Source organism: Telopea speciosissima, chromosome 8 (assembly GCF_018873765.1).
Source record: "Telopea speciosissima isolate NSW1024214 ecotype Mountain lineage chromosome 8, Tspe_v1, whole genome shotgun sequence".
Taxonomy (NCBI): domain Eukaryota; kingdom Viridiplantae; phylum Streptophyta; class Magnoliopsida; order Proteales; family Proteaceae; genus Telopea; species Telopea speciosissima.
Window position 1 is genome coordinate 57,116,339 of NC_057923.1, and position 26,766 is coordinate 57,143,104.

General features: G+C 39.7%; 1 protein-coding gene across 1 annotated transcript; it reads right to left on the reverse strand.

The window, feature by feature from the left end:
* Positions 1-3,955: 3,955 nt before the first annotated feature.
* On the reverse strand, positions 3,956-20,655 carry LOC122671688 (DDT domain-containing protein PTM-like). The gene is made up of 11 exons (XM_043869061.1): positions 20,586-20,655; positions 20,392-20,449; positions 19,396-20,271; positions 18,163-18,870; positions 16,560-17,820; positions 7,654-7,948; positions 7,430-7,554; positions 6,779-7,239; positions 6,628-6,656; positions 5,395-5,877; positions 3,956-5,311 (listed from the first exon to the last, which is right to left on the reverse strand). The coding sequence occupies exons 3-11, from the start codon at positions 20,253-20,255 to the stop codon at positions 4,503-4,505; spliced, it is 5,031 nt and encodes a 1,676-aa protein (XP_043724996.1). The 5' UTR covers positions 20,256-20,271; positions 20,392-20,449; positions 20,586-20,655; the 3' UTR covers positions 3,956-4,502.
* Positions 20,656-26,766: the final 6,111 nt, after the last annotated feature.

Genomic DNA, 26,766 nt, shown 5'->3' on the forward strand with positions numbered 1-26,766 from the left:
ATTTAACATGTTCACTCTAACGGAATGAGTATTCCGTCATTCTTAGTGATTTTTAAGTAAAATTGTAAACATCGAGGGGTTTACATGATAGGTCAACAAACCTCAGGGGTGTACATGATGTTTATTCAAAAAAAAACCCCTCCAAATCGGGAACGAAATCGATCAGATAGGATTCCCATCCGAATTCGATCGGAATGGATTCGGCTCGTCTGCGGCCTGGGTGTTGAGCGACCATCGTGCTGCTTGCAAGCCAGGGCTGCCACGTGGTAGGGTAGGAATCTAACGGTTGGAAGATGTTAAATTTAGATTTGACATTAAAAACGATGAGATTAAACCAAAACCAAACAATCCACCGATTTGACTTGATTCACTATCATAAACCCAACCCACAAAATCGATTTGCTTCTTCTTCTTCCTCTTCTCTTGTTGCTGGTATCATTCTCGGAGAGCTCTTGCAAACACGCCTTCTCAGGGAGATGAGTTGTCGTGAAGAAGACCTTTTGCCAAGAGATGTATCCACCCTGTTCAATCGCCGCCTCCTGAACTGATCCCTACTCGTCTTCCTCCTCCTTTCTTTGGGACGGTGAGCCAGGAAGATGTTGTTGTTGTCATTGTTGTCAACACAGTTATCCAGGAAGATCAGTTAAGCAATGAGCTTGTGTTGGTATCTTGTTGGTCAACCCACTCACTCAGATGGACTGAGATGCAGGCATCCCATGACCGGATGGTCAGTCTGAAGATGAGCAGTGCTAGTTTAGATGGAACTCTATGGAGCATCGGTTGTCATCAGTTACAGTTGGAGGCCACAGTGAGCAGCTAGCCTACGAGCTTATTATCGGTGATGGGCAATCTTGCTAGTGCCCAAGCAGTGGCTGAGATGGGTTGGAGGGAGAGTGCAATGTGTATGTTCTCTCTTGGAATGGCACATTATCTGGTGCTCTTCGTTACACTCTATCAAAGGTTATCGGGGACTGATCGGCTACATACGATGCTCAGGCCTGTCTTCTTCTTGTTCTTTGCGAACATGGTCGATATGACTGGATAGCAGGCAGTGACAAATAGACTTGATAACTGGACAATTGGTTTATCATGGCAAGCAATCTTCAGAGCTGAGTTGCAGTTGAGGAGTTGCTGATATGGTTGAGCCTAGTTGACAGATGAGATATTAGACTGTCATCCATAGACAGTGAGCATATGGTCAGCTAGGATGGAAGACCAAGGTTGCCATGGAGCAATTGCAATGTCCTTGTGAGCGTCATATACAGTTGCTAGTGCAGTGGGCAACAACTATAGAGATGTACCGTTGATGGTTTGGCAATGGTTGAGCAATTGAGAGGGCAGTCGATAGAGTCTCAAAGCAATTCCAAAGATTTGCAGCGTCAGTAGTAGCAGTGTCAATGAGATGGCTCAGATGGCTCTGTTGGCATAACTAGAGAGTTGGTTGGCAGTTGGGCAGTAGGGCTGATACAATTGGCACCATCATGAGTTGGCAGTCATCAAATATGGTTTGACATGATGAAGAGACAAGTGGAAATCCTAGAATGCATGAGATGATGTTGTAGAAGGTGAAGTATGCAGCTATGTGAGGAAGATTGCAAGTTTAGTATCGTAGCAATATCTTCACGGATTATTTTGAGTTTTCCTCCATATGAAATTTATGGAAGCTAAAAACTTGAGAAAGGTAGATCTCTGAGTTAGATTTTAAGAAAGTTTAAATCAATTCAATTTGATATCGAAGTGCAAAGTGATGACTTGTTCTTCAACCATGGTGTATATGCTGAAAGTTTAAATCAATTCAATTTGATATCGAAGTGCAAAGTCATGACTTGTTCTTCAACCATGGTGTATATGCTGAAGGAAACAATGTCCACACAACAGTCAGATTCAATATCTATTTTGGGATATGTGCATTGATTTTGCGCTAATGGCGAAAACATGAAAGTTGTTTTCCTTTGAGTCAAATTTCATATAAAAAAAGAATCAAGTCAATCAGAGATCCGATGAGAAAGATATAACCATTTTAGTGAGTAGGGGTTGGGTTGCTGGATCATGGAACAGGCTGGTCGGTTGGAACCAGATTCACATTGGCCGAGAGCTAAGCTCAAGCAGTTGACCAGCTGCTCATGGGGGTCGATCGGCTCTGCCCAAAAACATGATTTTGGGGCTTTTAAGTGGCTTTTCTGATTGGGGGTTATATATATCGCCTAGAGCTTCAAGAGAGAAGAAGTGTTGAGAGATATCTTTGAGGTTCAGAGGAGTGATTTATGAGGAGAGGAAGCTCCATTGATGTGTAACCCAAGAATCTTCAAATCTTCTATGCTCCATTGATGTGCAACGCAAGAATCATCTAATCTTCTATGCTCCATTATTGATTCAAGTATTCAAATGAGGATTTGGTAAAGTGCATTCAAGAACACATTCTAGGGTTTGAAGAAAGCTCAGGATTGAGAGAAGCTGAGAGCTCCAAGGAGAACCCTAGAAGATTTGCCTTCAAGTTGGAAATCAATTTGCGCCATTGAAAGGATTCTCAAGAGTATCAAACATCATCAAAGGTTTCGGGGTTGATAAAAGAGAAGAGAAAGAGCAGGAGAAGAAGAAGAGAGCAAACCTAGGGGTTAGTGTGTGAAGCTTCAAGAAACTCCAAATGACGACTTGGTTGAAGCTCAGGTAGTGAAGAAGAATCGATGAATTTGAACCACACAAAAGGAGAAGACAACACTGGTTAAAAGTAACCATTTTAGGTATATTTCTCAGTATGTATGTACTAGAGCATAGGCAATGTGTTTGATGAAATGCCTAGCCTAATTTGAACTTTATTTGGGACATAATAATAGCCCAAATTGTTGTAATCATTTGGCTATCAAGTGAGTACTCGATAGTGGAGTGTGTACTCCCTTACAATTGTATCTGCATAAACTAGGGGTTGCAGCTCCTAATTATTTGAGTGGCCAAATGTTTGTATTGTGCATTGTACAAATGTCAATGAGGCTGAGGTCAATGAGCCAATTTGCTCCATGGATGTAAGCACACTATCGAACCACATAAGATACATTATGTGGTGTGTGTTTGTGGTTTGCATTGTCATATTATCTGCTATAGAATGATTTGTGGAGGATAGGATATGTGATGAGCGACCAGTGATAGTCGTATATGTTTGTTGCATGGTTGTGTGTGTAGTTGAAAATAATTAAATTTCTATGCCAAATATCTACAGACCACCACACCCCAAAGTTTTTGCTCACATATAAAATTTTAACGTAAAAAGAGTTTGTCAAATGACAAAATAGAGATTTGAAAATATATGTGAATGCCAAATAGTGATTGTAGTAAAAGATACTCGTCAATATTCGAGAAGATATTTATTTAATTGAATTAGACTTTAAAATTTGACAAGTGATAAATCCAAGTCTGTAATAGCTATCCAACAACCAAAATTACCACATTATCAATTTCAACGTTACAATGAAATGGGCCACCTTGATAAACTTGTCAAGGTGAGACCATTCAAATGTTTATAGACAAGCACATCCTTCTACCATGTGGCATAATCGAATAGGATGAAAATCATGACCAGATAGAAAGCCCAAGGCCCCCTCCCCTGCTCACATGAAGTTTCAGACCAAAGTGAACTTTGCCAATTGACAAAGTATTGAAAAATTAAAGATCACCAAGATACCCATCCAAAGACACTTTTGCCTAAACATTTACTGCCCTAATTAATCATTCTCATCCTCTCATGGTAACCAAACAACACAAACACAGCCATGGGACCACAACTACAAAGGAACCCATACAGGGAAGCACCGGCCGTAGTAAAAGACTTTGAAAATTCATGCTTCGACAGAAGAGTCAAATGTATAGACTCCATAGTAAAAGACTTGAAACTTCATGCTTTGACAGAAGAGTCAGATGTACGGATTGCCAAGGCATGTTGCGCGCCCCCCTCCCCCCTCCCCCCTAAAAAAAATAATTAAAATAAAAACAGATCTAAATATTCTCTCAGAATTTACATGCAACTAAATGAGATAAGCACCCCAAAAAAACCTGCTTATCCTTCACTATTGGGGCCAAGGACCCTATTTTCTGGCACTCGATAGAACTGGTTCAATGAGAGCAAACTATGATTTCCTCTAGCTTAAGATCCTGATCAAACTAACCCAACCAATCAATAAATCAAGCATGCCCACTTTCCAAAGAATGGAACCACTCATCTGTCCAAAAGGAGAACATCCTTGTAAAGCAGCATCTATCATATCCAGACTTGTGACCAACAGTCCCCGCCCCCCCTAGTAATTCAAAGGGACCTCCGAAACTTGGCTTTTTCCAGGAGCCATAATTTCAAGTCTGTTCATGTTCCCTCAAATGTACAATCCACGCGCAAGAACCCAACTTCCCCAGTATGGCCATATTTAGCTTGTTTCCACAGCATCAAATGTCAACCCCTGGTAAATGGATGTAGCAGTCAAAAGGACCGAAACTGCATAAGCAACTGGGTGTCCAAATTAGCGCCAATCCCGACAGTTGCCACACCTCCACTTACCGTCCAAGGAAGAAGGCTCAACCCATGGAGAACAATGCTTATGTATCCAAATTGCACAATTCTCACAAGAAAGATCGACTGCTGGATCAGTGCTATGACACTGGTGACAAGGCACTGTGTTGATAACAGGTTCTACAGCTGCCAATTCTTGACAATTGTCTGCACTGTCTGTTATATATTGTTCCTGTGTGTTGTAGGATGTGATTGCTCCATCATAACCAGAAGAATTGTTCCAATTCCCTTCTACATCGATCGATGCATCAAAATAATCCAGCTGGTTGTCCTCGGACTCCAGCAATTCACTGAAAGAGAAGTATGTCTGAGGCTCATAATCCATTTTCTCATAGTCCATATTTTCATAGTCAAACATCTCATCTTTAAAGTCGTCAACAGGAAGCTCCCATTTTACTTGAGAAGATGACCCTTTATCAGTGTCGTTTGAATCTATTTTTGCTTCAAGAGAATTAGATTCCACTTGAGACGGATTTAAAGAGAAAGAATCCATAATCTTTTCATGTTTTACTTGTCTCCTGACCGGAAGTTTCTGCACCCCAGCAGTATTCCACTCACATGCAACTTCTGAAGTGGACTCTGTGATTGGCACAACTCTTTCAAGAGAGAAAATAAGGGAATCATCCTCTTCCTCCTCCATCTTTGAGTCCATGTAAGGGCATAGTGGTGAGCCTTTCCTCTGGCACCTGCAGCACCTAAACCCCACGACATCAAATATTTCGGATTCCTTGAGTTGCACAGCATCAGCATGATACCACTCTGCAGACAATCCCATGAACAGGGTAAATAAAAGAAAGAAATAGCAAATTCAAAACAATAATTCAATATCTGAGCAGGCTTACTTCTACATGCTTCACAGCAGATATACATCAAATCAGAGTTGTAATCCTTAGAGCACAAGGAACAAATGGGTTGCAATGATGGTTTCATATCTGCACTTCCTCTGAAGAGAAGGTTATTGGCCCTGAAATCAGCGCCAGTCTCATTACTTCTCTTTTTCTTCTTTTTAACACCATATGAAGGAAGAGCCCCACGTCGACGTTTGGTCGCTGAATTAGTATCTGTAGCAGATGGCTTCATGCTTGCAGACATCTTCTTTGCACTTGTAATAGGTAGTAACGGCTTATCATAACCATTTTGTTGAGTGCCTTTAATCATTGGTATCTGATCTTCTGGTTGAAAGACTTGATTGATCATGGAATTCTTACTTTTCTTATTTGGAGCAAGAACATTGGCCTGGTAACACTGATTACACAGGAACAGGAATTCCACCTCATCTTCCATGTTAGCTGTTGCACGTATGGTGCAATCCTTGTGGCAATAACCTGACATTAATGCAGCAGCAAATCAGCTAAGAGGTGCAGGACATAAACACCATATGACAATTTCACAATACGAGGACAGAGAAGATAATCATCATTTACTGAGAAAATCTATAGTCCACATGCCATTGACAGTAGTACATGCCTACAAATTAACATCTCAATAAATGAAACATGTCCTTATTCTTGTATGCCAAAATCTCAGACAAATGAACATAACCATCCAACCATTGACCAGGAAGATGGAAAAAAGTATGGTGATTTATACAGCTTCTTGAAGGATAAATGGAAACAAGCAATCAAATTAAATTTGAAATACAAGACACCATAGTCTGAATCCATCCAATAGAAGTGTGACTTAATAGTATATGGATGCTTATCACCATGTAAACAAATAGCACACAGTTTAATCCTTGTTGTAATGTGTTGATACATCGTTGTGGCTATTACTTAACAGCTCGAGCTTTTAAGATAAACAGTAGTAACATAGTATCAAAGCTGAGAGGTCAGGTGTTCAATCCCTGGTAAGTGCAAGGTGTTTGTGTTATGTGCCCCCTTGGTGTCACGTGCAGAACAGTGTGTGTGTGTGTGGGGGGGGGGGGGGGGGGGGCGTGCACGTGCATGGAGGTGTTGTAATGTGTTAATACATTGTTGTGGCCCTCACTAATCAGCTCGAGCTTTTGGGATAAGCAGTTGTAACAATCCTGAAATATTATAAAGTGAAATATGAGGGGTAGAAACTAAGAGCTTTACCTTGACATGCACTGCACTTCAGCATGTTCCTGAAAATAACAATAAGTAAATAATAAATGTCATAACATGAGCTGAAAGTAAGTGAACAGAAAAGATTTTAAACAATAAAAGGGGAACTTTTGACACACGAAGATTAATAAAGTACAAGTACCTGAGTAGAACATCCTTGTGACATGAGATGCAAGAGCTCTTGTCTAAATTGTCCCCCTTAAGCATAAGATAGTAGAATATATCCCTCCGCAAAGCTTTCAGCTGTCTTCTTTGTAACTTGGACACTATGCGAGGATCCTTACTAGGCACAAGGGCATTTTCTGCTTCCTCTTCATATTTTTTAATTAGGTATACAGGGATGTGAAATTCAGAAAACCAAAGCTTCTTTAGCCCATCTTGGATTGGTTCTGTTTCTATAATATTCTTCATCACACGGGATGGGAGATGATTCTGCTTAGGAAAACGTAATCCATATGTAATCTTGGTTTCATGGACTTTTTTATCACAGACAAGTGCATTCCGGAAAGCAGAAGCTTCAGTTTCTGATCCTTTAGAATCTTGCAAGCTTTGCTCAGGACAAACAAGATCACTCCATCTTACATGCAGGTCAAGGTACCTCACCTAATGCAAATGGCAATTTGAATAAGGCAGTTAGATTGTTATGCATATTGTAAGCCAAAAGAAGTCACACTCAATAGAAAAATAAATCAGTCCAAGTCAAGCTAAGGAATAGCTTTCTTAAGGACATCAAGCAAGCGAATATATAACCTATGTATTTAAATAGGGTAGAATTTAGACAGGAGTGACGCACCTGAAGCGCAAGTTGTGACGCATTCTCACTCATTTCTACTGCTGCTCTCCAAGCAAATTGCCTGCTTCTTCTAGGAATCTCAGAACCTTCAGCATAATAAATACCAGAAATCTTCCTAGAACCACCTGGCGTGATGGAGCTGTGTAAATCTATTTTCTTCTTCATTCAAAAGGTTTAGAAGATGGTATAGAAAACATAAGATAACATTTCCAATATAAATTTACCTTGACGAGCTGCTTTTTTAGCTATTGAACACGGCAAAATCCCTCTCTGAAATACCATCTTTGAAAGCTTCCCTCCCCTCCACCAGCTTATATCCACATTGCTGTCTTGGCAAGGATCAACTGTAATTACAGATGTCGCAGATTGTTTCCTACTCCGTTTCCCACTCGCTCCACGCTTCTGAGTTGATCCAGCAAAGCACATGGTCCTTGGGGCCACAGAAGACTCAGCTGACCAATCATCTACCAGCTTGAACCAGCCCCCAGAAAGAGCAACTACACGAATGTGTTCCTCAAGCTGCAGACAAGTATAGTGTCATATCACCTAAACAAAGATGGAATGTAATCCTCCAGATATGGGAACAAATATCACAACATTTGCATGCTGATCGTATGCCAACTATGACTTGTTTCACAATGCAAAGGCCAGAGAAAACATCACAATAACAAGCTTTAGAGCTAGTGATTAACAACTGAGTAAGACCATAGTTACACTGAAGATAGATGACAATGGTGTGCCATGTTCTACCATTTACTTTCTTATTACAAGTATGACTATTTTGGCAAAATAATACTCTTAGATTCAAGTTTCTTTCTTTTCGCTACATATTAAGATAAGCCTCTCTAATGGCCTAATGATCTGCCATAAGTAGTGGGCACTCAAATTTTGTGGACATGTTGTCCATGTCACCATCTGTCCACCTGGTAAGTTTCAGCCCTTTCCTATATGAAAATGTGAAACCTTTTATTTTTGATATTCAACTTTGGCAACTTCGATAAAATGGCTGAGAATATAAATGTAAAAGCTCAATAAATTAGTGAGTGATACATACATCCATCCATCCATACATACATACATGCACACATACATATATATATATATATATGTGTGTGTGTGTGTGTGTGTGTGTGTGTGTATCTAGTTGTCACCAAGGTGCTGACATTACAAGTTGTAACCTTCCTTTGATTGCCCCTTGTCTTATTCCCAAAAGTTATTTAAGTCAAGGGTAGTCATTTCCAATAGTTGTCATTGTCCATACAACAATAACAACAACAACAAACTTAGCCTTATCCCAACTTAATGGGGTCGGCTACATGGATCCAAACAAAACAAAGTAGAGAAAATAGAGGTCAGCACGAAAGAGGGATGGAAAAACAGATGACAAATGACAAATGAAATATGGAAAATAAAAGAAAAAGGATAAAGGATGAAAGATGTAAGTAAGACGAAAGAGGCACAGCCCAGTAAGTCAGGAGAATCTCAGCTAAATGGGGTCTGCTACATGGATCTTGTTGCCATTGTCCAGGATAATAGATGAAAGATGTGAGTAATAGTTGTCATTGTCCATGTGAAATGATATTGTTTACCCTCTGTTAATCTCAATGAGAACTGGCAATCGTTGGAAGTGGCAAGCAATGGCACACCATGTATATCCCTCTTCTCTCCCTACTGTCACCAAAGTCAAATCCAACCTGTTTCTAGATATGTCAAAACATGGATTTTATTTTCATAGTGATGGTTATGCTTAATATAAATTATCTAAGATTAAGTAGACAAGACAAACTAAACGCTCTGCACTTCTCCCACTTGGGAATACCACCAATATAAGCTTTAACTAGTACTCTTCCAGGAGTGAATATATAGCAGGCAGCTCACCTTTATTCTATCTGCCAAGCGTTACAGCTAGATTGGATCGCATTGAACCAAATCAGAATGTAAGCCACCTCTAATCGCTCCACTTTAAATAGTTTGGATCGGCACCAAAGAACCTTCCATAAGCATCCCCAATCACTGACTAGAGGATAAAACCTGATGCAGAACTGGTACATCGATTGAGTTTTCAAACTGGGTCCATACCTGGCCCATATTATGGTATTATTTAATTCCAATTTCCCAGCATATATTCAGCCCAAGAATAGCCATCGGCCAGCTTTATTTGGGGGGAGAATATAGCTATCGATCTTGCTAATTGGAAGGGGGATTAATTCCAGGTTGATCAGATTTATTTGGAAATAATTTTGAGAATATTCTGTGGGACCCATGCCAGCCTGCATTAGAGAAAGATGCTGCCAATAAGACATATTGCCTGAGATTTTTGGTGGGGCCAGGCTACTTAGCTATGTGTCGGTTTCCTATAATTTAGGGTTTAAATGTACCTCTTTATCTAGTTCTTGCGTGGGGGGCTTAGTAGCTTTAAGATTGTTTTCTTTTTAATTAGAATTGTTTATGTAATTAGTAGTTTTTATTCCTAGGACTCTTTCTATCTCAGTTATCTAGATAGATTGGATTTGATTTGTAAATAGTTTCCAATTAAGATAATGTCTAGCTTGTCAGCGCAGATTCCTTTCCATGCAAAGGAAGGATCCAATTGCTGTAATCGATTAAAGGTTATAAATAAGGGAAAGCTGCTAGAATTCAGTGGCCAACCAATTGAAGAAAAAAAAACAGAGAGTTTTGGTTTATAAACCATGCTATCCTGTGAGATGCAGTGGGGAAGGGTGAGATGCCTGTACTTGTGAGTGGGTGAGAGACCCGGGAGAGAGTGGGACACTCGATCCAATCCTATCCTTTCTCTATTTTCTATTTTCTTCTTTGTTTCTATTTCAATCGATTTCATTGGGTGATCTGCTACAAGTTCATCAATTGTTGCCCAGTTTTTTGAAGACCAAATCAGCATTAAACTTTGTTCAAGAAGATCCTGCCTGGGGCTAGGTCCTTCGTGATCCAGCTCTACATTAATTTGGTAGCAGAGCCTAACATGGGCAGCCATGAAGATGGACGTGCACAACAGTAAGCTTTGTCCAAGAATGATTTCTTTCTATGTGGGAGGGAATTGATGCAGAATTGGTACATCGATTGAGTTTCAAACTGGGTCCATACCTGGCCAATATTATGGTAATATTTAACTCCAAATTCCCAGCCTATATCCGGCCCAAGGATAGCCATTGGCCAGCTTTATTTGGGGGGAGAATATAGCTATCGATCTTGCTGATTTGAAGGGGGATTAATTTCAGGTCGATCAGACTTATTTGGAGATAATTTTGAGAAGATTCGGTGGGACCCATGCCAGTCTGCATTAGAGAAAGATGCTGCCAATAAGCCATATTGCCTGAGTTTTCTGGTGGGGCCCAGCTACATAGTGATGTGTTGGATTCATATAATTTAGGATTTTAATTGTATTGCTTATCTAGTCCTTGCATGGGGGACTTAGTAGCTTTAAGATTGTTTCCTTTTTTACTTAGTTTTTATTCCTAGGACTCTTTCTATTTCAGTTATCTAGATAGATTGGATTTGATTTCTAATTAGTTTCCAATTACGATAATGTCTAGCTTGTCAAGGGATTCCTTTCCACACAAGGAAGGATTCAATTGCTATACTCGATTAAGGTTATAAATAAGGGAAAGCTGCTGGATTTCAGTGGCCAACGAATTGAAGAAAAAAAAGAGTTTTGGTTTTTAAACCATGACATGCTAATTGATGCATTGGGGAGGGGTGAGATGCTTGTACCTGTGAGTGGGTGAGAGACCCAGGAGAGTGGGATTGTTGTACCCATGGTTCAAAATCTCGCGATATATCGCCGATATTTCGGTATATTTCAGATATCTCGACAGTGCCAAGACGAGATGACCATACGAAATGAAAAAAGTCCAAATTTCGGAATATTTCGTCGATATTTGGTATATTACTTAAACAATGTGTATTTAACAATTTATACATCAAGGTCCGACCGTATACTGTCAATCAAGGGTGCAAATCCAAAACACCACTTTGAGTTCATTTTTTTTGCAATATGAAGGTTTAAATGTGTTTATTTAGCTTAAATAAGGATGTACGTAAAGTATCAGGCCTTAATATGGCCAAAAACCCACCGAGATGGAGTGCCAAAATATGGCAGAAAAAAATACCATATTTCGGCGAAATTTCGGTATATTTTGGATATCTCGACCAGCCCGAGATACCGAGATATCGCGAGATTTCAAACTATGGTTGTACCCCGAATCCGAAAAAGTATTAATTTATTGATTTTATGACTGACAGCTACGATATAGGTTCATTTAGATGGAATCCGGTCTATATTGGTCCAACAGAGCAGTATTGTCAATTAAGGCAAATATGGACCATTGTTATTAAATAAATTAAGATAAGTTAATTGAGTATGATAGTTTAGTGTTGAATGTGTTAGATTAACCCTAAGACCAATATGGACCCTATTATTGGTCCACATTAAGGTGACATGACTATCAATTGTACCAGTTCAGGGTGAAGCAGCGAAATCATGCAGGTTTTAGGATACCTTTTAGTTAGAGATTGGGGAAGCCCGAAACACAAAGGTAATTGAGTTACCTTTCTTATGGAAAAGAATCAGGTCAGTCGGGATTGAAATGAATGAGATATGGTCGATTGAACAGGCAAGGGTCAAAGGACTTGATCCTGGAAACCAGATCCTGTCGACCGGATCAGGTCCAGTCCTAGATTCCCAGTATGCTACCGGTCGAAGCCGGTAGGTCTGCCGGTCGAGGTGTTGGTCAACCAGTTGGCGACTGGATAATTCCGCAGCTTCGACGGTTGATAGCCGATCGACCGGAAGGTCGTAGCAGTCGACCAGAAGAGCTCGAATCAGGCCTTTAAATTAAGTTTTGTTTCACTTTGACACTTAGTCAAAATAGAAGAAAAATGGAAAAGAAAGAGAAAAGATAGGAAAGAAGAGGAAGGAGGAGGAAGAGAGCAATATTGAAGTGAAGTTGATTTTAGAGGTTCAGATTTGAAGTGCAATCAAAGGTCTTGTGCCTTGGATCAAAGAGAATCAAAAGAGGAACTGTAAAAAGGGATTTTGAAATCCAAAGGTAAGGTTTCGACTATCCATAGCCCTTTTGAGCTTTTAGATGAGGTTTTGATGGTCTTGTAATGTTTTATTAGCAACTAATGAGGTGCTTAGTGAATTAAGAGTAAGAAAGAAGTGAATCCCATAGAGTTCTTGGAGAAAAAGTAGCAAAGATGCCATTTCCGAACTGATTTCCCCGTAACTGATCAACCGGTTTGACATATAGGTCAACTGGTGGCACCCGGATGCCCCAAGAAGGGCTATTTGGAGGGGTTGTTCAATGGAAATGGTGGGGGATCCTACCAACTATTCTAAAAGAGGACCTAATGTATATGAATTTTTTTTTTGGTAAATAATTATATTATCGAGCCCCAAGGGGGGGCAGGAAAGAAAGAACCAAAGAACCAATGTACAAGAGGGGGAAAAGGAGGGGGAGGGGAGAAAGAGAGAAAGAAGGAAGAAAAAAGGGGGGGGGGCGATCCTCCAGCCTACGCAGAGGAGGAGGACCGCAATAGGGCAGTATCAAGGCCCCAACTAGTCAAAATGTGCCTATTTCTAGGGCTGTCCGAGAAGGGCCTCTAGCGGATACAGCTGAGCTTGGTGGACACATCAAAGGAGATGGCTTTCCAAATCGCATCAAAAGATCTAGAGTTGGAAGTCCATCTCTTGAGATTCCTTTCCATCCAGATGTGGTGAACAGCGGCGCTAAAGACCAGCTTTCCAATAGTGTCACAAGCGGAGTTCCCAGAGAAGGTTTGGAGAAGCCAAAGCCATTCGCGATCAAATCTTCTGATCCTTCTGCTACACGGCCAAATGGAGGCTCAGGCTTTTTTCCAAATGAAGGAGGTAAAGGGGCAGGCAAAGAAGAGATGAGGGATATCTTCACGGCCGGTCCAGCAAAGGTTACAAGAGGGGGAGGCTGGGATGGTGCGGTGAATAAGGAAGGCTTGGGTAGGTAGGCAAAGACGGAGGGCTCTCCAAACAGTAAGGCTGTGGCTGGGAATGTGGCCCTTGAACCAGACGAGGTTGTGCCAGGGGACCGAGGGACTAGGATCTCTAGAGAAGTTCCAAGCAGAAGAGGAGGCGAATTTACCGGTGGGGGAGGGAAGCCAAGTGATCTTATCAATGCGGGGGGAGGGGTTTAGCATTAGCGGGGGAAGGGTTGCCCAGATTTGGGAGAGAATATCTGGGTCTAGGGAGGGGTGAGGGGTCCAAGAGCCAGAGGAGATGAGGGAGGAGATCGGGGCGGCCTTGGGGAGGCCAGAGGAGTAAATGGCTCGAGGACCAAGAAGATTGTAGAGGATGCCTAAAGGGTGCCAAGGGTCAAGCCAGAGAGAGGTGGAATTGCCATCAACAATGGAGGAGGAGATACCACGGAGAGCCAGAGGGCGGAGGGAGAGGATCTTGCGCCAAATCCAGGAGGAGTCAGCACGAGTGGGGACAATCCAGATGGAGTCAGATTTAAGGAGATGGGAATGGACCCAAGAAACCCAGATAGAATCCTGGTGAGAAGAGATTCTCCAGAGAAGCTTAAGGATGCCCGCCGTGTTAGAGTCATGGATGCGGCGGATGCCTAGGCCACCTTCAGATGCAACATGTTTGAATTATTATGTAGGAATCTTGTGATTTAAGAGGTTGGAACATTTGAGGTTGTTTAAGAACAATAGAAGTACAAGTACGCAGTAGAGACACACAGGTGAGAGAATTCTGGCACATTACTCATGTTTTACGGTATTCATATTGCAACATGTTTCATTGTATCATTGAGTATGTTTTTAAATGAAATAAATTGTATCATATGTTTAGCATGATGATATAGCACGAATATGATCCTAGTATGATGTGATTAAAACCTCATGAATGAAAAAAATGAAAGGCCCATCAATGTCGCACTCAAGAAACAACTCGGATCCGTTGAGCTCTGAAGGTGAGCAAGAAACGGGAGAGGCATTGAGAGAAGGCAGACATCCCACTCAAGAAACAACCCAGATCCGTCAAAGGTTGCGCAAGAAACGGGAGAGGCGTTGAGAGAAGGTAGATGTCCAGATCCGTTGAACCCAAAGATTGGGCAAGAAACAGGAGTGACGTAAAGGCTAAAGAATAAGAAAAGTAAAGAAACGATAAGGATTTTCGCTGAGCATGTTTCCTCATCAAATTTGAATGCCATGCATGATAGCTATGTATGATCAGAGATATTTATTATATAGACCAGATTGAATCATTCATGAATCAAGCAGGATTTTAGTATGATTCCTCATGTATGCATGTTTTTGATTTATCGATGTGATGTCATTCTTCTCACTAGGCTAGTTAAGCTGACTCCCACTGTTTATGATTCTCTACAGAACCAGAGCATGTCCAGTGCCGCTGCGTTGTGTGTACTTTTGGAGACTGAATGAAAGATATACATCCCTTGGAGGGATGATGATGATGCTGATGTATTGGAGACCTTTTTGATTATTGTCTTTTAAGCGATGTAATATCATATGGATGTTGAAGGTCACTCGAAGAAGTACAGATACAATGTTAGAAATACCTTTTGTATAAATGTATGTGTCAGGAAGTGACTAGTAGACGGTACATTGAATTGTAAAGGAATGTTATGGTGTTGATATGACAATGGGTTGACAGTAATTATTTGCATAGTACTAAAACTCGTCTCAGAAGACCATTTCGGCCGGAACAAAATTTCCGAGCCGAAATTTCACCGAAACATTGTATTTTTTCTCTAAGTTTTGCTTGGCCATTTTGGGGTGCAAAGTGGCGAAAACCCAAAACGAAATGGCCAAAATAACCGTAATTTCGACGAAACGGTGCATTTTTCAGACCGAAATTTCCGAAATATTGCATTATTTTTTCATTTCGACCTACCATCTTGTCTCAGATCCACTGAAATATCTAAAATTTCAACGAGATTTTGAACTATGATATTTGATATTTTGATCCTATGGATGTTAGGGCTACCAAAACCATTATAAATGGATGTTTAATGATGTTGTAGTCTTCCGTTGTAGTATTTACGATTATGGATTCTAATTTATCTGTTGTAGAATGTATGTTATGGATGACCAGACGTTATCACGCGACGGCCAGTGAGGGCAGCACCCATATCTTTCAACCAGATTTGGAGGGCTACAGGGATACTCAATCCAGTCTTATCCTTCTTCTCTATTTTCTATTTTCTTATCTGTTTCTATTTCAATCGATTTCATTGTGTGATCTGCTATAAGTTCATCAATTGTTGCCCAGTTTTTTGATGAGCAAATCACCATTTAACTTTGTTCAAGAAGATCCTGCCTGGGGCTAGGTCCTTCGTGATCCAGCTCTACATTAAAATCCCAGGCATAGAAAGAAATTAAAAAGACAATAACCAAAAAAGGAAAAGAAACGACTATTTTATCAAAACATGTGTAGGAATTCTGGCTGAATCTAACCAGGGGGTTCAGGAATTTCCAAAAAAATGTTCCAGACATCTAAATATTTCTTTGCCCATTCGAATATCCTTAAAACCCCTGACATAGAGGCTATGAAAAGCATTAAAATCCAAAATATATTTCAGAGTGGAGACTGAATGAGATAGGTCCCATCCCTTGAAGACCCAACCACAATATGTTGAAGCAAGGAGTTCAGAATTGACAATACACCTGATCAAACACTTCATTAGAAGGATCCCCTTCCCTTACACGTTCCTCAGGCCATGACCACAAACATATATCCAGATTGGTACAAACTCACCTCTCCACTTCTCAAACCTTCAATGTATTAAATAGCTGAATTTTTATTTTTTTTTTTATTTTTTTTTTTTTTTTGGGGGGGGGGGGGTTGTTAGAGTAGGGGGGAAAAAAAGAATAAGAACATTGTTTCACTTGACACAAAATTATAAGGATGCTCACACAAAAGAAACCTAAATTGTGAAATAATCCTGAAAAACAAATGAAGTGCAATATGATCAGATTGTCATTGGTGGTTGAGAGTTGAGACGAAGATATCATAAACACAAAGAAACAAACTGAACCAGAACATCTTAAATAAAATATTAAAAAAAAGGTGCCAGGGGAGAGGAGAGAGAAAGAAAGGGAGACTTACTTCAAGCAAAAGGGGCTTTAACACAGTGCAGGTAGTAGCTCGTTCAACTTCTTTACGCCATTGTCTTCTATAACTTGCATTCAGGAAGGGTCCAGCTGTAAGGCCACATAAACTCTCTTCCATGCACAAAATATATGCTGCAATACTAGGAAGATTTCCTTCTCCACTTTTTATGGGACGAAGGCCACCAGGAACTCTCACAGCTACTTTCAATGCATTTGAAGCAGCCAAATTTAGAAGACATCTCTTGTTTGTACTAGGAGCCTTGCATGAAAAGCACCAACCACATTTTTCCCTTGGAACCTCCATTAGCTTCTTCTCAGAGTTTGGCCAGAAAAAATGAAAGACAGCACAAGAGAATGCTTTCATTTGCAGTGAGACATTTGCAGAAATGAGTTTCTTAGTATTTGATAAAGTGTTGGACTTAGAGACTCCAATTTCTACAGATGAAAGAACAGCCAGATTAGCAGCAGCAGATGCAGCAACATCACCAAGGACATACTGATTGACATAACTCTGAGGTTTGAAGTTTGATCCCATGTATGAGCAAGCATAAATCATGTCTATTGTGCTTTCAGAAACCATGCTCAAAGGACCACAAATTGCAGGCAAAGCTACACCATTTCCATTTTCCTTCTTAGGACCGTGCCTGTTTCCTGAGGTACAGGTAGCAGTTTCTAACACAATTGCTAAACTTTTGTTGTTTAAGTCAGAGGGGTTAGCCGGCAGGCTAACAGACCCAGAAGACACAGTAGATTCAGTTCCAAGCTGATCATGAAGTTTGTTATTTTCATGTTGACCAACCAGTCGAGTTGTAGCATAATCATCTTTCTTGAGGCTGCGAGAATCAACTTGGCTCACTGTAATAAAGGTGGTACAATTAAACCCAGTTTCTTGGCAATCATTCCCTGGACAAGATAGTGTTGCATTGTCCATATTATTTTCAGTTAAACTGCTAACACAATTCTCACCATCATTTGTATCCATCAATTTGCAAGTTTTTTCACCAGAAAGGGAATTGAGTGGAGTTGAAACCATTGCCTCTTCCTTTTCATCCGCTGGATTTGTAGCAGTTTCAGTTTTTGCATGAAGAGAATAATTACTACCTGGAGGAATTTTCCAGTACTTTATAATGCCATTGCATATCACTGTGTACAAGTTTTTATGCTCTACAGATGAACAAAGTACTTGCAGGACTTTCGGAATGTCAATCTGACTGTAGTACCTGGAATAAGTTCCTGCATTCATTGAGGCATTGAGCCTGCAATGATTCATTTCAAGAAATCAAAAACTGGCAGTGCATAACCTAATAGATAGGTATAAAAAATGAGAAAATGCTAAGGTAGACGGTAGAACAGAGGGAAGGCATTGACATATCAAACGTCCACAAAACAACATAATTGTCATGATGTCTAGGAGATCCAAGGCGTTGGAGGGAGCCTGGAGGCAAGTTGACACCAACAAGGCGCCCAGGCGACCAAGGCAACCAAGGTGCCGCCTTGACAACTATGGTTCACAAAGAGAAAGGACCAACTACGAGACAATGCAAAGTATAGTCAAATGAAAAGAAGTGTTAAAAGAGCAGAGAAGTTGAAAAACTTACACCAGTAAGTGGTTACATGAACCTAAAAAGACCTGCTCGTATGGGTCAATACCAAAAATCTCTGCTCCTCTGAGGCCTGTTCCTATCTGGAGAGTAGGTGCCATTTTATTAATTGTACATTCCGGACAAAACCATGACCCTTCTGGTAGATGCATTTTGTTCAGACCAATACATCTTGAATGGTAAGCTGAAGGACACCCATCACAACAAATGAGGGTCCCATCCATGCCACAGAGCCGGCATTCATCACTATTTCCATCCTGGTCGATATCAGCAGCATTTGTATCCAGTTTAGCAACTTTAGAACCCAACAAGCCATCAGGGGCAATTGAATTCAACTCATGAGGTTCAGAAATAATCCCCATGAGTTCGGAATCTTTACAAGCTGAGGTCTTGGAATATCTAGGATGTACCCTTCTCGGCACATTGTCCAGAGGGGCACTAGCTGGCCCATCAATATCAGTCCCCACCTCTGAGTTTTCCCTCATATCAATCTCTGCTCTTAGCTCTGCAGATTCTATGACGTTGTCGCACAAGATTTGCAGGATCACAAGCTTCTTAGCCACAGACAAGGTGTAATATTCCCTATCTAGGACAGTATCATAAAACCCTTTCCAGTCCCGTCCCTTCGTGTGTCCCATTACCAGAAAATACTCGACTAAGTAAACTGGCCATGTCAATGAGTCAAGCAAGCTCCAATCTATTCGCCTGTAGACAATGCAAGTATGTTAGTTCTAAGCTCTAACCAATGAGGAGACAAGTAGGTGAAAAACATCACAAGGAAAAACTAATCTTACAGAGAGAACAACTGCATCATCTGAGCTCACCAGCACTTATCAGAAGGGTGAAAAAAATTGGTACGGGATCACCACTAAGCATATCAAATAGGATAAATAGTTGCCCACCATTTGCATAGCATTATTTATGGGATTCATGAAGGGGATTGGTCTCACATACTAATCCCTTTTGACCAAGAAGAAAAAGGAAACCAACAAAAAGTTCAAACATAGAGCCTATTGAGTACCAAAAAAATCTAATTATATAACTCAATCAATTTCTTGGTCTAGGAAATGATACAGTAGAGAACAATCAAGGTTTTTAAACCCTCCTCTCCCACCAAAGTGTACTAAAAGAGGCGGGGGAACCTTCATTTGTACTGCAATACAGAGCGCCCCCTGGTAAAACTTGGATATCTAGTATCTATCAATATGAGGGATGGGGGAAAAAGAATACCTCAAGCACTTCGAAGCAAGCTCAGCTCCATTGGAAGATATCATCTCAAGATGACGTCTTAATGCACACAGGAGAGCAACATGAATAGCATCCAACAATGTGTTGGGGCTGACACAGTTAAGTGACCCCACAAAATCATCCAGTCCAAAGGGGCTCAGAAATAACTGTATACTATAAGCACGCAAGAAACTATAAACTGAGAACAGATGAGAAACAGATTCCTCAGGCACACATATATTGCCTGACGATGGAGGCAGTGCAGGCGGTGGAACAGAAGGATGTTCAATCTCCATGCCAGAATTGCAAACTTGAACATGCTCACACGAGTCACTAGAAGAGTCGGCGTCGTCTTCATCCAGTTGAACCCCTTCTCCTTTGAAGTCTTTCTCATGATCAGAACCCAACTTACTGAAGGTAGATGCTTCAACCTCATTGAATCCATTTGCAGAAGCCCCAACATCCTGGTCCACATTCTGATCCAATCTTGTATTCATTGCATTCGGACCACCAACTGAAATCAACTGATCTAATTTCTCCTTCCTGGCATTAAGATCCCCATCAAAATCACCCTCCCCTAATAGAATGTCACGAATCTCACCACTATCCAAGTCTTCACAATCCCCATCCTCGTAATCAATTCTGTACAATCCACTACTATAAGAAACAATCTTACCAAGGAAAACTCCAATCCCAACAAACTCCTTCCTAACATATCTTCCCACCAGAGCGTTTGATCTAGTCCCAACCGCCCTTCCACTCCTAACCAAACTCTCCGATCGACCAACACCCAAATCCTTTACTCCCTTCTTTCTTTTCTTCCTTGCACGATCCTCCTTAGATCTAGTTTCCTCGAACCCCATGCGCCACAACTCAAACGATGTTACAAGAACTAAATTACAAACCCCTTCTCCAAATAAACTAGGGTTTCAAACAACCTCTAAATCACGAAACTCGTACAACACGAAACAAAACCCGATAACAATCCCAAAACAAATCTAGGGTTTCCACAGGTTCTCCGGATCAACAGCCGCACCCTGATTAAAACAACATTCAATGGGGAAGGGGCACCAAAACAGAAACCGTTTAGTGTCGTTCTAAAACGAGAGAAAATACTAATCATAATCTGAAATCTGCAAAGAAACAGAAAAGGGAAAAAAAAAAAAAGTCTCAAGGAAACGAAGATGTCTTACCTGGTTATAAGGGTTCGCAAACCGCACAGAAACGATAGGTTAACGAGCTTCGTTGAAGGCGGAAAGTGAAAAAATGGGAAACAAGGAGACCAGAGTAGAGATATTAAGAGAGAAGAAAAAATGGAAGGTGGGAAGTGATACTCTTCTCTGCCCTATTTGGCCAGAGAGTCCCAACTGCCTTCCACATTCTTTCCACCCCAAACTATTACGGTCGCAACGCGCCGTGTGTCGTTAGAATCGGAACGAAACTCTCCCTGCGGTTTATGTTTTGACTCGTCCGAGTTTAACTGCTCAACTCACTCAACATAAATAACGATTCCAATTACAATTTTTTCTTCAAAAATTTAATAGGACACATTCAGATATAATTGACAAATTTCTGGACTGTTTCTTTACCTTTTGTTATTTGGTATAAACAATTTAAATTTGTATCTATTTATCTAAGTTGCATGTACAAATATTTTATCCGACTTAACTCTATAATTCGAATGGGTCAACCCGTCCGAGTTTATTTTGAATCATTAGAGTCGAGGAGTTATTTGAAATAAGTTTGCTTAATTGCGGTTAAAACGAAGGACGCTTTGGCTTTTAGTGGGCAGAGACACATTCTCGTTAGGACCTAACAGTACAAAATAATTGGCGGGAACAATGTTTGCTTCTTCCTTGGCATCACCCGCCCTTTACATTCAAGTTCAAAATTTATTTGAACAAACAAAGAAAAAACAAATATATTCATTTAAAATAGAAAAGAAATAAGCAAGACATAGGGATTGATCCAATAGGCAATTTCCCTGTACATATGTGCTTAAATTTACTAAGGGTAAGGGTTCTCTGAGCTGTCGATGTTATCTTTGCAAGCATACGGCAATGAGTGGTGATGCACTCTTTTCATTAAAGATGTGCTTAGTAGGAAGTACATTTATATTTGAACATAGGGACCCACACAACGATGGAAATCTACTGCAAAGTATACAAAGTAGGTCTCTCCAGTTGGCAAATTGATCAATAAATTATATGAAAAATGTTAGTCGTCTATCCATAATAGTCTTTAACAATGTCATACCAAAGTTAAATGACAAATAAGAAACACAATAGACATAATTGTTCATCATCAGTTACGGTAAGCTTCTTCAATTTGATCTGCAATTTGTTTTCAATATGGTTTCCATTGTTGTTGATTCGTACAACCTACCATATTTGCAATATTCACGATCTCATCATCATCATTATTGATGTCATTGTCCTCAACTTGTTTTCTAATAAAATCGTGTATAGCTGAAGGCCCTGAGTTCGACTCCGCCTCCCCCCTTGGGCGACCCACCTGAGAGGAAACTCCCTAGTGAACATGGGGGGCCCAGTATCTCCCGGTTCGTGTGTTGCAAGGTCGTGCACGAGCCCTAGGGGAATTAGTCGGCCAAAGGCTAGACACCTCCAGTTCCAAAAAAAATCGTGCATGGCAACACATGCAAACACAATCAAAACTTGTGTCTTGAAACTATATGGAGGCATCATTTTAAAATGGAAAAACATTTCTTCAAGACGACAAATGATCGCTCAATAATTGTCATTAAAATTGAGTGTGTAAATTAAATAGCTCATCTGCACCTTGTGGTTGTCTATAACTAAAATCATTTTGATGATATCGAACATTTCTACAAGGAGTCATATACCCAGGCATATGTGTGTATCCAGAATCAACAATATAGTATTTTCTTACAAAATTATAATTAACAGCTAAATTTCCAACAGGGTCACTCAGGTATAAAAGTCTAATAATAACTACCATAATTATAATATAAAAGTCACCTAATGGTGGATGAGGGAAATTCAAACGAGGAGTGTTGATGGATTCCCATAATATTGATTGTCATGTGTCATATCTTCCCAACCAGCCCAAAGAAAACGAAGCACATGTCAAATGAACATGCAGTACAAACATTTTCGGTAAATTCATTATTTCTACCAGATCTAAATGGTACTTGTTTTGCAAGTGGAATTGATGCACTTACGTATGTTCCATCTATTGCACCAATGTAATCGACAAATAATGGATAATACTTCCAACTAGATTTGATCTGAGATGGTGTGTCTTAACGAGGGCGGTTGTACTCTCTCTAGCAAAATTTCGTAGTGTTTACAATACATTGTGGAAGTGATAACTCACTGTTTCTCCTTAATGCATAAACATTTCTTGGATGACATTAGTTCTGACATTGTGAGCCATCACTAATATGGCCATTGGCAACTGTTCTTTAGTTGTGATGTTCTTTGTATTTGTAAGCAAACTTCTTTCTTTTGATGCAACCACCAATCTAGTGAGATGCTCTCTAGATATACGGAATAGTCCTCAAACCCTCTACGTATCCCCTGCTCCCTCACTCGTTCATGAGGGCCGTTTAGCTCCCTTAATGGTTCGTTTAGAAGACGTTTATTGGGGCTTAACATTTCAAATATCCAGGCATGACCTATGAGTTGGTGTGTATACATCGATTGTCTTGTGTTGAGTTGGCGTGTATGCATCGGTCTCATCATCATTGCTGTCATCAATGTGCTCCATATAATGATGTACACAACCAATTAAAATAAGAAAAATTACATACCCCTCCCCTGTACTATGGCCTAATTACACCTTCCTCCCATGCATTTTCCCCAATTACACTCCGACACCCTCTACTTTGCAAAAAAATACTATTACACCCCTACCATTAGCGTTCGTCTGTTAGGTAGTGACGTGGCCTAGTAATATTTTTTGTAATTCCCAAACTAACCTTGGGTCCTTGTGAGATGACCCTTTTATCCTTTTGATTAAAACAAAAATAAGACCCACTTTCCCTTTCTTTTTCTCACAACGTCATCTTCCACCTTTGTACCTTGAAATCGCCGGCGACGAAAGCCCCTCCCATTGCCTAAGTCTTATGCATTGCGGCTAGAGAACAAAGGATACAATGCGCCGAGAAGGTATTCACTGGAAATCCATCTTGTTGCTCTGTTTTCAACCTTTTTCCTCTTTTAAACTCCATCTTCTTCCTTCTTAACCTAAAATCGCTTCAATATACAAATAGCCATTGTGTTGAGGAATGGAATGGGATGGAAAGTTAATCTGAAGACCTACAAGCTCGCCCTAATTTGTTTCCTTCCACTGATTTGTGGTATACCCTTCTTCCCACCTGCGGCTATAGAAGAAAGGATACATGTGCATTTTCTAGGGTTTTTTTCATTGGTTTCTGTTGATGTAATACAATTACAAATAGTTATGAATGAAATTGGTAAAAGAATCAAGGCAATGAATTGAATATTTCACTATTTTGAATTATACCATTCTTCCTACTTGGAATTCGACTCTGTAGATGTTTTTAGGGTTTATTTCAGATGGTTTTGTTCATGTAATTTTTGTGGAGATGTTATGAAATATTGTTGTTGGAACTAGAGACTCTGTTAGTTAAGAAGATGTACTTGGAGCATATTTGACTAGCTAATGGAATGGGGAAAAGGGAGACACTAGAAAACTGGAAATCAAAATGAGTCTATACGTTATATCTTTGAAAATATGAATTTGTTAGAAATTAGTGAGGCTCTTGGCAAATGACCATTAGAACAATTAAAATGGGGTTTGAGTAACTTGGAATATGTAAATTGTTCCTTAGTATCACAATTTGAGAAAATCTACTAACATTTAGGTGACTTTTTACATCAAAGTCTTCTAGGACAGAACATATGTCCTAGCTCCTGATGATGGAAACAGGTTTAAAAGTCATGTTCAGTGGGAGAGTGATTCTATTAGTGCCAAATTGATATCCCTTTCCTTTGAACACATAACAGCTCACTCTAAGGAGCTTATACTTGTATTGGAATGAACAAACCCTAGTATCCATATAAGATCAGTCCAATCCAATCTAAATTTTAAAACCCTGATTATATTGGTAATTTGAAAAGCATTTGTGTAGTTTTCAGCCCTTTTTTTTTTCTTATTGCATATACATCCTAATATTGGTAATTTGGAATGCATCATTGTAACAGTTATTCATCTTAATTAACATTGAATTACTATGTGGCTATGAAACTTATTCATTATGAACTATGTTTATTACTTTCAGCTGTTAGGGAACTTGAGGTTAGCAAACTTGAGTTTGGCAGTTGGCGATCTAGTAGTAGGTAAAACTTTTTCCTGGCTTTCAAACTTGGATGCTATCTACTTAGATAAGATTTTTAGTAAGTGGTTTAATGTTTGTTTCTCATATTATCAATGTGATTTCTTTTTTATTTGCACAACCCTATAACTGGATTTAATATGCAAGATTGAGTACAGCTAGAAAGATAAATAGGCACAGAAGAAGGTAGACCCAAATAGGTATGGCTACCTGGACATGATCTGTGACATATACAATACAGTGCTTAAAGAAGTCCCTGTGAATCATTCAGTTAACTTCAAAGTGAATTGTATACTCTCAAATAGATAAGTGATTGACTTGAATGATGATTACACTGTGTACAAGATGTTTACACTATGTATGGGTGCTGATTCAGTGAATGTGCATGTCCATAGTCTTCATGTGAATAAAGAAGTCACTGAGAATTATATTGTCAATAACTTCAGCAACTTAATAATTAGCAAAGAAGATGGAATTGAATAGAATGAGATTTATTCTCCAATGAATACAGTTGTTCAAGGAAATCATGTTGTTGGGCCTAATAGGGTAAAGCACACTCCTAGAAGATGTTGTGTGGGTTCTAATTCTAAATGTACAACTACTGGTATCGGGACAGCTATTGCCCATGCTACTTTTAATGTTAATGCTTACGCTACTGCAAGAGAAAGGGATACTAGACGTTCAGCTATGGGAAGGGCTTCTAGAACTACTACTACTGTAAGATCCAATGGGAAATTAATAGGTGAAAGAGTCAAGAGTAATTTTGATGCCTCTGCTAGAGAGAGAGTAGTAGCAGATCATATGCATCTATAAGTGGTGGTAATTCTGATAACCCTTTACCCTGTGCAAAGGCTGAAAGCAGGAGTATTGCAACCAGTTGGGAGACCCTTAATGGTGCAAGAACCAGTGCAGCTAGCAAGAGTCATGGAGATTGTGAACTAGTAGAAATTGCAACTGATTCAGGCAGTACTGATGATGAATGGGTGTATAAAAGTGAGGATGACAGTAGTGAAAGTGATAGTGATTATGATGATGAGGCTAATGTGCCGGATGTGGAAAGACAGACATGTGAGGATAGGGCAGTGGAAGGTCAAGATGAGTTGTCTGACTGTGATCCTGATGAGTCCCATGGATACAAACTTCAAGGTGGTGATGAATTTGATAAAGGAGAAAAAATAAGACTAAAGGTTGATTTATTGTATGATGATGTGAGTCATTTCAAGGAATTACTTACTGAATATATGTTTTAAGAGGGTTTTCAGATACTAAAACAGAAAAATGAGAAGTCAAGAGTCATAACAAGATATGCAGGAAATGGTTATACTTGAAGAATTCATTCTTCTCTAGATGGTGATGGTAAGATATGCATGATCAAGACTCTTAACCCACAGCATACATGTATCAGAGATTCAAAACAAATTCATGTTTCGTACAAGTGGGTTGCTGAGAAACTCTATGAAGAGCTCAAGACTGACCTAGAAATGTCAAGAGAAGCAATGTCAGCTATCTTACTTAAGGTAGTGTTTGGTTGAAGGTGTCAGACGAGTCGGATTCTTAAATTGGATCAGCTTCTTAAGAATCTGGTTCATGTGGATTTGGATTCGGATAAAAAACTTGTTTGGTTACCCTAGGTCTGTTAGGTGGAATCCAACTGAAAAACTGTTTGGTTGCCCTGGGTCTGTCAGGTGGAATCCTTCTGAATCCATATATAAGACTGTTTGGTTACCCTGAGTCTGTCAGTTGGATTCTTCCTGAATCCATTTGAAAAATTGTTTGGTTACGCATGAATCCATTAGTTGGATTCTACTTAAAATATGTTATTTTTAAATAACTGTACTTTTTTTTTTGTGATATACAACATATGCATACATTTAATTATACTTTATTAAAAATAAGATAAAAAAAAATAGATTAATTGTAAATGGTGATATGACACTGTAATAAATGGTCTTTCCTAATTTTTTATGTATCCATATTGATATAAAAATTTGTAGTAAGTGGTGATATGGTACTTCAACACCACAAAATGCATA